General features: G+C 39.9%; 2 protein-coding genes across 7 annotated transcripts in view; one reads left to right on the top strand and one right to left on the bottom strand.

Annotated features, from left to right (window-relative positions):
• Window positions 1–15,282, bottom strand: part of LOC130361225 (serine/threonine-protein kinase SBK1-like) — a 613,716-nt gene that overhangs the window by 234,762 nt on the left and 363,672 nt on the right. The window lies entirely within an intron of this gene.
• Window positions 5,583–15,282, top strand: part of LOC130361228 (cytochrome P450 2K6-like) — a 91,652-nt gene continuing 81,952 nt past the window's right edge. The window contains exons 1-5 of the mRNA XM_056563979.1: window positions 5,583–5,903; window positions 6,143–6,339; window positions 7,554–7,716; window positions 9,450–9,599; window positions 10,098–10,258. Coding sequence (XP_056419954.1) covers window positions 6,166–6,339; window positions 7,554–7,716; window positions 9,450–9,599; window positions 10,098–10,258 — 648 coding nt within the window. The 5' untranslated portion in view covers window positions 5,583–5,903; window positions 6,143–6,165. The remainder of the gene's footprint in view (window positions 5,904–6,142; window positions 6,340–7,553; window positions 7,717–9,449; window positions 9,600–10,097; window positions 10,259–15,282) is intronic.

Raw genomic sequence — 15,282 nt, 5'->3', positions numbered from 1 at the left:
GAGTTGTAGTTTTGCAACATCTGGAGGTCCGCAGGTTGAAGATCACTGTTGGGTTCAGAATCTTTTATTTTTTCTAGGTTTTGCACCTTTAAAATTGGATGCGTCTTTTATGCCGGTGCGTCCTATAGGGCGAAAAATACGGTAAGTTTTGGGGTTATGTAAAAATAAGCTAATAGAATAAAAAAAGCAAAGCAGAGTTACTCTTTAACCATTCTCCATAAAAGTAATAAGTTTGTACATCATCTATTTAACAACTTTATAACTGCGGTTTTGGATGAAATGACTTAATAATAGGTCAATAGTTCCCTGGGTAACTTTAGCAATGTAATGTTTATAGATGTACAGGACTCAGGTTTCATCATGTGAGTCAGCACAGGGGTTAAATATTCTCTCAGTGTCTGACAACCTGCAGTTCATTGCACAGGGACAGAAGAGAAAGGAGCGATCCGGCCGCGTCCTCCACACTGCACGGTGAGCGCTTCCACTTGTTATAACAAAAACCTATGTTAAGTGACTACAATTATTAGGAAACACATAAAATCATTAATTTTGCTAGATTACATTTTCATTTTATTTATTTTTAAGGAAAGGCAATCATCAATGTTTTAGTAGTTCTGTAGAGGAGCAATGGAGGCAACACATACAGCAGTGTTCCTTAGCCAATGTGTCTCCAGCAGCTGCAAAACTACAACTTCCGGCATGTACGGACCACTGACGTTTTACAACAGCATTAGGCTTTCTTTCTGCAGCACTTTTATGAGCTAGTCACTCATGGGTTAACTAGACTTGACAGCGCCTCCCTTGGGTCGCACACACCTCCACACCCTCTTGGACCAGCTGACCCTCTAAACACCCTCTCGGTCCGACTGATCTTGTGCAGCCGATGTACTGAAGAAAACTGTTCCCTGAAGAGAAATGCTGAGTCAGCAAAGCCACTGGGATTGGCGCACACCCGCCCCATACCAAGGCTGCAAAATAGTGAGCAGAGGGAGACTGTACTGGTGGACTGTACTGGTGTGCGAATCTCAGCCAATCACAGTGACTATGCTGATTTCTCTTCTGGGAGCGGTTTTCTTCAGTAAACCGGTCTCTACCTCACGGAGAGCCTCAGGGAAAGCATGAGCACGAGTGTAGTATACAACAGTCTCACAGGAGGAGGCACCAGACCAGAGAAGAGGAGGGAGGAGGGTACTGACAGACACTTTTTTCAGGCTAGTTACATTCTGCTATGTTAATGTAGCAGAGGTGACTGCGCTTTTCTATGTTAATGTAGCAGTGGCAATTGTGCTCTGCTATGTTAAAGGAGTACTTCGGTGGTTAAAATTTTTGGCTATATTGCATCTTTTAATATTCATGTTTTTTGTAATTGACATGTATTATATGTTTGTGTAGCATGTGTATTCTTTCCTTACCTGTTTGTGGGCCAGGAAGTTCTGTAGTTCTGTGTTGGATCTCTGACTATTGTCCACATGTTAGGATTAGGCTGTGGACAACATGTCAGGGCTTTTTTTTCTCTCTGTTCTTTCAGAACTGCATGAGAGAAATAAGCCACGCCCCCTCATCTCAATTTCTATGTGTGAAGCGGGGGGGGGGACTCCTGAATGACACATTCTGGGAGTTGTAGTCCCTGTTATATGTGTGTATACTAGTGTTTACAAACCAGTGTGCCTCTAGCTGTTGCAAAACTACAACTCCCAGCATGCCTGGACAGACTTTGGGCATGCTGGGAGTTGTAGTTTTGCAATAGCTGGAGGCACACTGATTGGGAAACACTGGCCTAGCCTATTCAGTATATTACAAGCAAAGTGCATTGTTTCCCAACCAGGGTTTCTTCAGCTGTATCAAAACTACAACTCCCAGCATGCCCGGACAGATTTTGGCTGTCTGGGCATGCTGGTAGTAGTAGTTTTGCAACACCTGGAGGCACCCTGGCTGGGAAACACTGGTGTATGCCCTATAGAGGTGTGGTCAACTACAACCCCCAGGAGACTACAGAGGCAGCATGCTGGTGTTATACCACAGACTGAAGACTCCTGAATGACACATGCTGGGAGTTGTAGTCCCTTTTGTGTGTGTATGACAGTGTAACCCAACCAAGGCTGATTATATTAGTGTGCTGGGGGCCGACCCAGAAAAATAATAGGGTGGGTAAAGGGCGGAACAAAAAAAAAAAAAAGGAGCCGCCCCGAACCTGCAAGGCATGTGGCATGCTGGGATTTGTAGTTTTCAGCACAGCGAGAAACAGGAAATAGAAGCAAATATAGGAAAACAAAGTGGGGGATAAAAAGACAACAAAAAACAGAAATAGAGTAGCCTAAACAACAAGAATAGAAATGAAACAAAACAAATAGGGTAAGTCAAAAATGGAAAAACACGTTGACCACCGGAGTACCCCTTTAATGTAGCAAAGGCGATTGGACTCTGCTATATTAACCCCTTAACGACGCAGGATGTATATTTACGCCCTGCGCCGGCTCCCGCGATATGAAGCGGGGTCGTGCATCCCATCGCATCAGTCCCGGCGCTCATCAACGGCCGGGACCCGCGGCTAATACCACACATCGCCGATCGCAGCAATGTACGGTATTAACCCTTTAGAAGCGGCGGTCAAAGCTGACCGCCGCTTCTAAAATGAAAGTGAAACTATCCCGGCTAGTGAGTCGGGCTGTTCGGGACCGCCGCGGTGAAATCGCGGCATCCCGAACAGCTTACAGGACACTGGGAGGGCCCCTTCCTGCCTCCTCGGTGTCCGATCGATGAATGACTGCTCCATGCCTGAGATCCAGGCAGGAACAGTCAAGCGCCGATAACACTGATCACAGGCGTGTTAATACACGCCAGTGATCAGCATAGGAGATCAGTGTGTGCAGTGTTATAGGTCCCTATGGGAGCTATAAAACTGCAAAAAAAAATGTAAAAAAAAGTGTTAATAAAGGTCATTTAACCCCTTCTCTAATAAAAGTTTGAATCACCCCCCTTTTCCCATAAAAAAAAAAAATATAGTATAAATTTAAAAAAAAACATGTGGTATCGCCGCGTGCGTAAATGTCCGACTTATAAAAATATATAATTAATTAAACAGCACGGTCAATGGCGTACGCGCAAAAAAATTCCAAAGTCCAAAAAAGCTTATTTTTGGTCACTTTTTATACCATTAAAAAATGAATAAAAAGTGATCAAAAAGTCTGATCAAAACAAAAATCATACCGAAAAAACTTCAGATCAAGGCGCAAAAAATTTGTCCGCATACCGCCCTGTACGTGGAAAAACAAAAAAGTTATAGGGGTCAGAAGATGACATTTTTAAATGTATAAATTTTCCTGCATGTAGTTATGGTATTTTCCAGAAGTACGACAAAATCAAACCTATATGAGTAAGGGATCATTTTAACCATATGGAACTACAGAATAATGATATGGTGTCATTTTTACCGAAATTTTTTTTCCGTTTTGCAGTGAATTTTTGGGTAAAATGACTAATGTCACTGCAAATTTGAATTGGTGACGCCAACAAATAAGCCATAATATGGATTTTTAGGTGGAAAATTGAAAGGGTTATGATTTTTAAAAGGTAAGGAGGAAAAAACGAAAGTGCAAAAACTGAAAAACCCTGAGTCCTTAAGGGGTTAAATAGGTACTCCGGTGCTCCAGCGCTCTGAACATTTTGTTCAGAATGCTCAGAGCTGCAGTCCGTGATCAAGATGTCACGTCACGTCCCCTCCATTCATGTCTATGGAAGGAGGCAGGAATGTAGGGGCGTGGCTGTGATGTCACAACCATTGCCGCTGGAACCCGGCATTTGCTTAGAATGCCGGGTGCTGCAGGAGATCACGGGGGGCCCCAGCAGCAGGACCCTCGCAATAAGACATCTTATTCCATATATTTGGATAGGGGATAATATGCTAAGCAGCGGAGTACCCCTTTAACCCCTTAAGGACGCAGCCTATTTGGGCCTTAAGGACGCAGACAATTAAATTTTTACTTTTTCGTTTTTTCCTCCTCGCCTTCAAAAAAATCATAACTCTTTTATATTTTCATCCACAGACTAGTATGAGGGCTTGTTTTTTGCATGACCAGTTGTCCGTTGTAATGCCATCACTCACTTTACCATAAAATGTATGGTGCAACCAAAAAAAACTATTTCTGTGGTGAAATTAAAAAGAAAAAACGCAATTTTGCTAATTTTGGAAGGTTTTGTTTTCACGCCGTACAATTTACGGTAAAAATGACGTGTTCTTTATTCTTTGTGTCAATATGATTAAAATGATACCCATGATAATATACTTTTCTATTACTGTTGCGCTAAAAAAAAATCGCTAACTTTTTAACCAAATTAGTACGTTTAAAATCCCTCTATTTTGAAGACCTATAACTTTTTCATTTTTCCATATAAGCGGCGGTATGAGGGCTCATTTTTTGTGCCATGATTTGTTCTTTTTATTGATACCATATTTGGTTATATAGAACTTTTAATAAATTTTTTATACATTTTTTGGGGAATAAAATGTTATAAAAAAGCGGGGTCGCGCATCACATCGCATCAGTCCCGGCGCTCATCAACGGCCGGGACCTGCGGCTAATACCACACATCACCGATCGCGGCAATGTGCGGTATTAACCCTTTAGAAGCGGCGGTCAAAGCTGACCGCTGCTTCTAAAGTGAAAGTGAAACTATCCCAGCTAGTCAGTCGGGCTGTTCGGGACCACCGCGGTGAAATCGTGGCATCCCGAACAGCTTACAGGGCACTGGGAGGGCCCTTACCTGCCTCCTCGGTGTCCGATCGACGAATGACTGCTCCATGCCTGAAATCCAGGCAGGAGCAGTCAAGCGCCGATAACACAGATTTTTTGTGCCATGATTTTTACTTTTTATTGATACCATATTTGCTTATATAGAACTTTTAATCAATTTTTTATACATTTTTTGGGGAATAAATTGTTATAAAAAAGCATCTATTTTGGATTTTTTTTTTATTTTTACGTTTCTCGCCGTTTCTCACCGTATGGTATCATTAACATTTTATTTTAATAGTTCAGATATTTATGCATGCGGCAATACCAAATATGTATTTGGGGGGGAAATAGAGAAAATGGGACAATTTACGTTTTTATTGGGGAGGGGGTTTTTCAAATTTTTTTTACTTTATTTTTTTTTTACTTTTATTTTTACACTTATCACTCGATTGCTAATCCTGTTCAGTGCTATGTATAGGACATAGCACTGATCAGGGTTATCGGTCATCTTCTGCTCTGGTCTGCAGGAAGGCAGATCAGAGCAGAAGACGCCGGGAAGGCAGCAGAGCCAGGTGAGGGGACCTCCGTCTGCTGTGCTGTATGATCGGATCACTGCGGCAGCGCTGTGGGCGATCCGATCATCCATTTTAGTGACCGCGATGTTGCAGATTCCGTGATCTGTACATTTACGTCCTCTGTCGTTAAGGAGTTAATGTAGCAAAAGTGATTGGACTCTGCTATGTTAATGTTGCAGTGGTGATTGTTCTCTGCTTTGAATACGTATCAAAGAGATTGCACTCTCTGGGAAGAGCGCCCATAAAGTGCATAAAGCATAGTGATGCCAAACTCCCTAACAAGGAACCTTCAGCTCTTGCTAAACTGCAACCCAGGAATGCTGGGAGTTGTAGTTTTGCAATACTTTTTTGAAGTCTTTTCAGCTTCTTAGGAACAGAGACAGATTATCCCTTTGCTCCGGAGAGTAGGAGGCCTTGTACTCACTGCCAAGAATCACGTGTGGTGCATACTGAAGGGGAATGCTTTGTTTGGTTGCTAAGAAAAGACAACATTGTTAAGAGAGTGAGGAGAATAAATAACATCCTGCAGCATCAGGAATACTCAGGAGACTGGTCGATAACGTCACTAACTACTCTAAGAAGCTAAATACAACAGGTTAGTGAATATAACCCTTGGCCTCAGCTTTCATAAGATGTATATTAGATTCATCTCGGATAGGAAAAACATGAAACGTGGCCTATCTCTTAAATGTAGGAAAAGAGACATGGGTGACTATGAGTCTTTTTCTTCCATATGGACTGATCCATAGGAGGAACCATAGATGATCACCCGTCATTGCTTGTGATAGTTGTTTTCTATGTTGTTACTCTACATGTTTTGTGCTTTTCTTCTAGGTTTGACATAGAGCACATTGACAATGGAACCCGTCTCGATTATTTTATCTGTTGTGGTCATTCTGTTTCTGGCTGGTGTATATAAGAATCAAAAAAAGTACAAGTATGAGAATTTTCCTCCTGGGCCTAAACCTTTACCAATTATCGGGAACATACACATGATCGATACACTGAAGCCTCAAAAATCCTTTATGGAGGTAAAAAGAGCATAAAAATGTGTCTTGTAATAGTTCTTTGAGAGGGTTGAAAACTCTAGGCTGATCGACAGGATAATGTGTGACTTGGGCATACATAGAGTACAGTGCCGACTAATGGTTGTGGTCCCTATTTCTATATCTCCATATTACTGGGTAGATGGACCCCTTTTCTTATTTGCCCACACCCCAGCACAGAGTCCTAGCTAGGTTTTCCTACACCTCAGCCAAATATCCAGACTGGTGCCCAAGCTGTGTATATAAATATCATTGACAAGGCAAAAGAGTTGACAAGGCATTTGTTGGCACCCCCAGGGCAGCATTCCTCACCAGGTCCCACAATTCTCCATCCCATGTATCAGAAAAGGGTGGCATGATCCACAGGTCATTTATTTCCTTCCTTTGTACATAATTTTACAATGTAAACTGAATGGAGTCCATAGGGAACATAAGTAAGATCAAATTTGGTTGTTTGGCAAAAGAAACAACCCATGAATGTTGTCAAAAAGTATAATAAAACAACTTACTAATATAATGCTATTAGTTATAGTGAACAGATCTTCCATTTTCAGCTCTGCTCCACCTCTCCCCCCACTGTCTGCTCTAAATAAGACCTGTGATGTGAAGAATGAAGCTTATATTATTGCTCATAAATAAGGCAACAGGAAGCCTTTCTCAGTCACAGTAGTTTCTGTCAGAACAGGTTTACCGCGGCCTTATCTAAGGAGTCATTTTGTCTCAGCACAGACACACAGGCAATAGCTGCAGGGACAAGAAGGGTTCTGCACAGTGGTGGGACCCTTAGTAGTAAGAAGCATAGAGAATTTCTTCACCCAAAAATATTTTATCTATATTATATAAAAAGTTTTTGCAAACCAGAGTGCCCATTTACAAAACAGAGCTTCATATGTCTTGTTAAGATATAGTTTTATATAATAGGATTCTGGTTGTCTGCAGGTGACACTAAAGGGAATGTAAAAATGGGCTACAAACTGTTTATACATTGAGGTCAATAATAAACTAGTATGCAGTGAGCCCCCTGAGCTCTACCTATTGTTGACTGCAGGCAACCAGAATTTTAACTTTGAACAGTGTCTATGCAGATTATATGCCACTCTGCACCTGAAATAGGAGTTGTATTCCCTATAAAGATATATTTCAACCCTATCACAACATGGTGTTATAAAGGAGGATAATCTTGTGCATTCTGCTTTCAGATGTCAAAGAAGTACGGCACAATATTTAGCATCCAGTCAGCCACAAAAAAGTTTGTTGTCCTGTGTGGTTATGACACAGTTAAAGAAGCTCTTATCAACTATGCTGAAGAATTTTCTGGAAGGCCAGTTACACCAATGGGGGCTAGAACATCCCAAGGATGTGGTAAGCATTTGATGCATTAAATAAAAGTGATAAAGACCTGAAAACATTATAGATTGAGTTCTAACCCACACGACTGTGACAGTATAGGGTGATAGGTATAACTGGGCCCTTGGGCCTTAGATGACCCCAAAGATGCCAACTCTATTAAAGGGGTACTTCAGGGAAGTTAAGAAAAATTAAAAATTCCCCAAAGCCACCACAATACCTGTTCTGTTTCTGCTGTAGTTATCCATGTGGTTTTGGCAGCTCCTTTGGCCCCTGATATCTCCTAAATACTTTTTCCTTGTTTGCAGCACACACAACAACTCCCAGAAGTCAGTCCAGCTCTGTGTAATGGCTGCCAGCCAACTGCTTTCACTATATGTGTGCATGCTTACACTGCAGCTCACACACACTGTACAGACTATCCTTCCTCCAGCAATTAATTTTGCAGTGCTCTGAATAGCAGAAGTCAGTGATGAGATATTGAGCAGAAAAACAGCAGCTATGTGCTCAGTTGTGACTAAGAATCTCCACTGCTTTTCTCTCACAGCTCACAAGCTCCTCACACATGAAGGGGAGGTGTGGCTGTACAGCCAGAGCTCTAGACCAAACAGAAATCAGGTGGTGTTGTCATGAAGGGTGGGGGCTAGTCTCAGTGGGGGGTTTACACCAAGACATGGTGGATTTGAGAATTACATTTTTCTCTCATTTCCTTCCTGTGACAGCTAAAAGAGGGGAACTGCTTTATATAGCTAATGAATTAAATTTAGACAAATACGTAGTTTGGTGAGAGGAAAAGGATGAGCTATGGGTTTAGTTCCCCGGAGTACCCCTTTAAGTACACATAATACCTGTTAAAGGTTTTCCACCAGGGCCCATGAGCTTTAAGATTTACAACCACATCTACATTAACATGTGATGTCTGAGCATTAACAGCTCTGTAAGTTGTCTGCCCTCACTCTTATGGACATTTAACAAAACATGGAAGTTAAAGGGGTAATCCAATGTTTGCTTGAAAACAAAAGACATAAAAAGCCAACATATTTACCTATTCCCGGAGCTGCTGTTAAGCTTTGTCTGGTCCCCCCGATCTTCTCTCTTCTTTCTGCTTTCAAGACATAAGTGCAGAATCTTTTGCTTAGCTAATCACTGTCTGATGTGGTGTCCTGTCTTGGCCAGTGATTGCCTGAATGTCAGGATACGGCAAAAGGGTTCCATAAGCAGCAATCAGAGAGAAAATTGCAAATAAAGCTAACAGGAACTGCAGGGGACTGGGGCTGGGTAAGTATAATTTTTTTTTTCTATCCCCAAATTGTTTGGTCTCTTTTTATATTTTGGAACTAGGGCTTCAGTTCTTAGGATATTTGGATTGTACAATACTACGGACATATCAGTAGATGCTGTTGACAACTAACTCTTGTTAAAAAGTATAATTGATTTTGTTTTGCGCAAACATTTGCACCTTTTTACAACTTTGCTATACGCTCACTAAGTGGGTGGGGCTTAGTGTAAAGTAGGATGGCATTTAACTATATGTCTGTCCAGGATATCTTGAGTCCTCATTTAGAGAAACTGAACATAGTTATAAACAAAACTGTTGCTGAAGGGTAGAGAGGATTCAAACAATATGGTGAAATAGGGCTGGGCTATGGTATTACAGGGAAATCTACATTGCTTGTAATTTTGGTTACTCAGAAATATACATATAAAAACATAATCTCTGTGCAGTAACCTGAGCTCTTTTCATGCAGGTATACTATTTTCAAATGGAGAGAACTGGAAAGTGATGAGAAGATTTACCCTGTCAACATTACGAGATTATGGAATGGGGAAAAAAGGAATAGAAGAGAAGATCACTGAAGAGTGTGAATCCTTAATGGAGACCTTTAGATCTTATCGAGGTAAGTAGGTTCATATTCTGGGATCCTGGAGGAATTGTGTCACATGGGCTCTTAGCCCAATGACATACGTATACGCTACCAGTGGGATGTAGTTCCCGTACGATGAATGGTCCACGAATGAGAGCCACACTGCTGGATTCAACCTCCTGAAGCACTGCGATCAGAACTGATCATGGTGTGGACAACAGGAGAGAGTGCCCTTTATCCTGTCCCTGTCACCACCAGAATGGAGCAGCAGGTTGTACATGTATACTGCTGTTGTGGTTATTTTCTACGTGAGTGGCCAGAGATAGCAAGCTCCATTCCAACGGGAGACTTGGGTCCTTGTTCTTGTGGTTAGCAAATAAACCTTATAGTCTTGAACAGAACAACAACCTATATATGTTCATGGCTATATCATACCCTTACTATAGATTTGTTTATGACTTCATCATAGACTTACTATAGATTTGTTCATGACTATATCATACCCTTACTATATATTTGTTCTATTTTCAGGAAAACCCTTTGATAATCAAACTATCATAAATGCTGCGGTGGCCAACATAATTGTGTCCATACTGATGGATCATAGATATGAATATAATGATCCTACAATACTGAAGCTCATGAGATTAGTCAATGAAAACATCAGAATTTCAGGAAGCACTATGATCAGGGTAAGTAGACTTCGATCACTGGCAGAAGAATCTTAAAGTGACTATCATCATGAAAACTCCCTGCACTATGTATGAAACAGTAACAGAAGTGGTGGTCGGGGATCACTATATTTCTCCAAGGTATCGGTCATATGTGAACACTAGGTTTCAGGAGGTGAATATCCTATCCAGGCAAAGCTGCGCAAGATGTGAAAACTCCAGAAATGTTTACATTTCTGGAAAGTATTAGCATGCTAGGAACTTTTGGTAAGTCTTATATTTGGGCCTGGATCTTTATGGAATGAAAGGCAGGATTGGCAGTGGGGCTCTCCACTCTGCTTCCTAGGCCACACCAGGTTTTTAGATGAAACAAGATCAGCAAAATTGGTCAAAAAGAATAGCTGAGAGTCAGTCTGTTTAGAGAGTGAGAGGAAACTGACCCTCAAATGGGATTTGTACCCCAGAAGGCTACAGCTTCAAAAAGCATTTTATTTTGTGACAATTGCTAGTTGTGTTGCATTTTCCTTCATATTGTCATTTCTATTCCATTAAGCTGTACAACAGTTTTCCCTGGCTGGTCGGCTGGCTACCTGGAACACATAATAAGATTTTTAATAATCATGAAGAGATGCAGAGCTTTGTAAGAGACACATTCACAAGGAAAGAGAAAGAGCTGGACGTCAACAATCAGAGGAACCTTATCGATGCCTTCCTTGCTAAACAACAAGAGGTTCATTATTCACATTTTATTTTATCTTACATTCAAGCAACCAACCTACTATCTATCTCTATCTATCTGTTAGAGATGAGTGAACTGCAACTGTAAAACCCGGATTCAATCAGAACTTTGCTAAAAAGTTTGATGCAGCAAGAAATTGAGTTTTGGGTGGTTCAGTTTGGCAGAACCTGCTAAAATAACATAACCCATATGCGAGAAAGGAGAAGGAATGATGAAGGAGTAATGCTTTTCAAACAACTCTCCCAGCCAATCAGGAGGCAGTATAGGGGTGGTGTCACAGCCAATATAAAAGCCTATGCACATACAGTAGCTTAAGCAGCCATTTTAGGCTACTTTCACACTATCGTTTGTGCCCGGCATTGTGATGTCCATTAGAAAGTAGCGCAAGAAAAATTGGTGCTTGTGCCGTTTTTTTCTCCCGCTATCTTCTGGTGGAATAACAGCAACAATAACGGACATCAGAGAATCCCATTCAAGTGAATGAGATCCTCTGTACCTGTTATGCCTCCCATTAGGCTCCGTTACAATAACGGAAGTTAATGGTGGTCAAAGGGGGGGGGGGGAAGGCCCTTAATGTCCGTTTGTAACAGAGCCTTTCAAATAGTGGGAAAGTAGCCTTAGAGATAGCAGATGTTTGGTGATGATCTCTGTGAGGGACAGTGATCAGTGAACAACACAGATAGGATTAGGACCACACATATACTGTATAATAATTGTAGTAAAACAGCAGCAGTTCTGTATCTGTTTGATCAATGCAGAATATGTTAAGTGTGCAAATTTTTATTTATTTTACACTATTTTTTGTGAAAAAGCCATTCATAGAGGGTTTTGTGTCACTATTGTCACACTTCTTGCCAGTCCTGTTACTATGCCCCACAATGGGAATTATTTTTTCACAGTTTGTAAAAAGCCACTGCTTCTTCAATTTCCAGGCACAAAAGGGATAATTTTTGGACCACATGGAAGAAAAAATCACTTCTTTTGATACTTCCATGTGCATATTAACACCAGCAGGCACCTGCCTTCAAAAATTGATAATTTTTGGACATTAATTTTAGAAAGCCTACAAAGTACGCTAGTGCACTGTTATTAGATTTCACCTATTAGTTACCAACATTTTAGATACTATCCATTTACCCATAGCCATACTAATTACCATGACTTTGTTATTATTTTTGCTTTAAAACAGCTCAGAAGTCCATAGATACACAGTTAGGTGACCTATATGTGTTATATAGGGCTTTAAGAGTTGTTACAGTGATTAATAACCCAAATATCACATAAATCATAAAAGCAGTTTAGGGCTATTGTCACAATATTGGCTAAAATTATAGACACTGTTCTGACTTTCTAAAACTCTGAGATGGGTTATCGAGATAAATGCCTATACTATAAAAGGATTTCACATTTTTCTTTTAAAGGGAAAATCAGAATCTACATTGTATTACCATAATAAAAATCTTGGCAACTTGGTCAGCAACCTATTCGTTGCTGGAATGGAGACCACCTCAACCACTCTGCGATGGGGTCTATTGTTAATGATGAAATATCCTGAAATCCAAAGTAAGCAATATATATGAGATCCTGGTCTACTAAATCCCACCTTGTCCTATAAATATAAAGATATTTAAAATGTGCACACATATATAATATATATATATATATATATATATATATATATTATTTTTTATTTATTTTTTTTTCATTGCAATGTATGCATAATATATATTCTTCATCTTTACGAAGATAAAGATTGAACAATCAGAATGTCCAGTTTCTAAAAAGTTTTTTAAATTTTTTTTTTTATTGTCATGTACTTTAAAGATCTTGGATTTTATATCATGGTGGAACCAAAACAACAACATATTTTCAAAACTTTATGAATGTTTACATTCATTTTTAAATAGATAGCAAAATGCTACTATTTAATACTTTTTGGTACAGTCATGGTAACCACAGATGCCCCATAATAGAACAGCACCGTCTCAATCTAAATCTATTTTCTGAATGCTTTGTAATTATTGTAGTCAATGTTCTAACTTACAATATTATTACAACTACCCCTATTATTTCTACTTTCCTAAATTGTAACTCCTAATATATATATATATATATATATATATATATATATATATGTGTATATATATCTTTTTTTTTTTTGTAGAAAAAGTGCATTGTGAAATTGAAAATATTATTGGAACGGCTCAACCTCAGGTAGAACATAGAAGGGAAATGCCATATACTGACGCTGTCATTCATGAAATTCAAAGATTTGGTGACATTGTACCTGGAAGCCTCCCACATTCAACAACTAAGGACATCACATTCAAGGGATATTTTATACCAAAGGTGAGATTAGTTGCTTTGTTTTTTTTTTGTTGGTTTTACTGAGAATTAGTCGTGTACTTGGAACACTGGTTAACAATTAAGAATCAGTTGTTACCACGCCCCTCCCATAGACTTGCATTGAGGGGGCGTGGCATGATGTAACGAGGGGCATGGCCGTGACATCATGATCCCCGCAGCATGCGCCCGGAGTTCAGAACTAAATGTTCCAAACACTGGGGCAGTGGAGTACCCCTTTAACATTATTTTGTTAAGGCTTTTATGTGCCTGTCTTGTCTGTTATAGGATGGTTTCTACATTATTCAGTAACTATAAGTATAGTGTCACAACTACTTCCTATGAATACATCAGTAGGCACATGTAAGCAGTTATGATACAGTTAAGCTCTGCCCACCATATAAAACAATGTTTAAAAAAAATGTCATCTATGCTGCTATATGTGGGCTTCACAAAAATAAAGTGTTGTTAGGACTGGATCAAGGACTCTTCTCCAGACATGATAAAGACAATTAGACAATATTATTTTAGGGCCCTACTGTACCAATAATATGCATGTGATTTTAAATGGAGGCATAGGTGTATAGCTATAGGGGGTGCAGTGATTGCAGTCATATCTGGGCTCTAGATTATGAAGGGGCCCAAAGGTCCTTATACTTCATATTTAGGGACAATTATTTAAAATAACATAGTCAAGCATGCCCATGTTACACATGGCTGGTGATCTTTCTTCATCTTTCTATATTATATATTTTTTTCCTTAGGGAACAACCATCATCCCATTGCTGCACTCTGCTCTGAGAGACAAAGCTTACTTTGAGAAGCCTGAAGAGTTTTATCCAGAACATTTTCTTGACTCACATGGAAAGTTTAAGAAGAATGAGGCCTTCATCCCCTTCTCATTAGGTAAAGCATCTCCTTTAAGTTATAATGAAAAGAATATCATATATGAGAATATAACTAAACAATGTATATTTTCAGTTAAGCTGCTAAAATGTGATAAAAGATAGGAGGAATATTCCCCTTTAGAGTGCCCATACAGTGGTAGATACCAGCTCTACACAGTCTCTGAGGACCATATAAATTGTTACAGTGCAGTTACATCCAGGTGACGTCTTCTCCGATTGGTGTGTCCGTTTTGCCCAGTGCACTAGGACAGTTTCTTCCAGCCACAACTGCTTACTTTTCCACTATCTATAGATATTGATAGTTTATTGAAGACTCATAAAAATAACACTTGCATATAGTGTGTACACAGACACCCCAGAAAACCAACAAGTTCCCTGGTGCTATACTGCACCCTGAGTTATGGTTAGAATACAAATTGCAACACATGGCATTAAAAACACTTGTGGGGAGGTATGCACCAGGTGTCTGCATGAGAGGTAACACCCCTTCAATGGACAAATGTCAGAATCAAAAACTTTTTATATGATGTACATCTTGGCAAAAATTTTCTTGTTGCAAGGAATTATGGGACAAGTAATTACCAGAGCTCATACGTTCCTATAGTGATTTCACCAGACATAAGCCTTATTATGCTCTTCTAAACAGCAAGTTAGAGGTGGCCTGGAGGGGATAGAAAAGTCCTTGGCATTGGTGTGCGGGCTCAGGTATGTCCTTCATATAAGGAAATACTGGCTAATGTCTCAATTTTAACATCATTTCGAGGGTTAGTCATATGTTACTGTCTACATCTACCACAGTAGTGCACCTAAATTTATGTAGGATTGAAAAGTCCTGTAATAATTTGAATATGTTAGGCCTTGGTTGGAAAGAGGTGTCTACTGGATATTCTCATTAATTGTACAGAATTAGAAAAATATGCCTGTTTTCCTCTAGAAACAATGCCACATCTGTCTATGGGTTGTGAACAGAATTGCAACTGGGCTTCATTGAAGTAAACAGGGCCAAGATGTAATCCTACACACAACCTGTGGACATGTGTAGTGCTGTTTTAGGA

Source organism: Hyla sarda, chromosome 3, assembly GCF_029499605.1.
Source record: "Hyla sarda isolate aHylSar1 chromosome 3, aHylSar1.hap1, whole genome shotgun sequence".
Lineage (NCBI taxonomy): Eukaryota > Metazoa > Chordata > Amphibia > Anura > Hylidae > Hyla > Hyla sarda.
The sequence above is the reverse complement of the archived record's forward strand: the minus strand, read 5'-3'. Positions and strand labels throughout refer to the sequence as shown.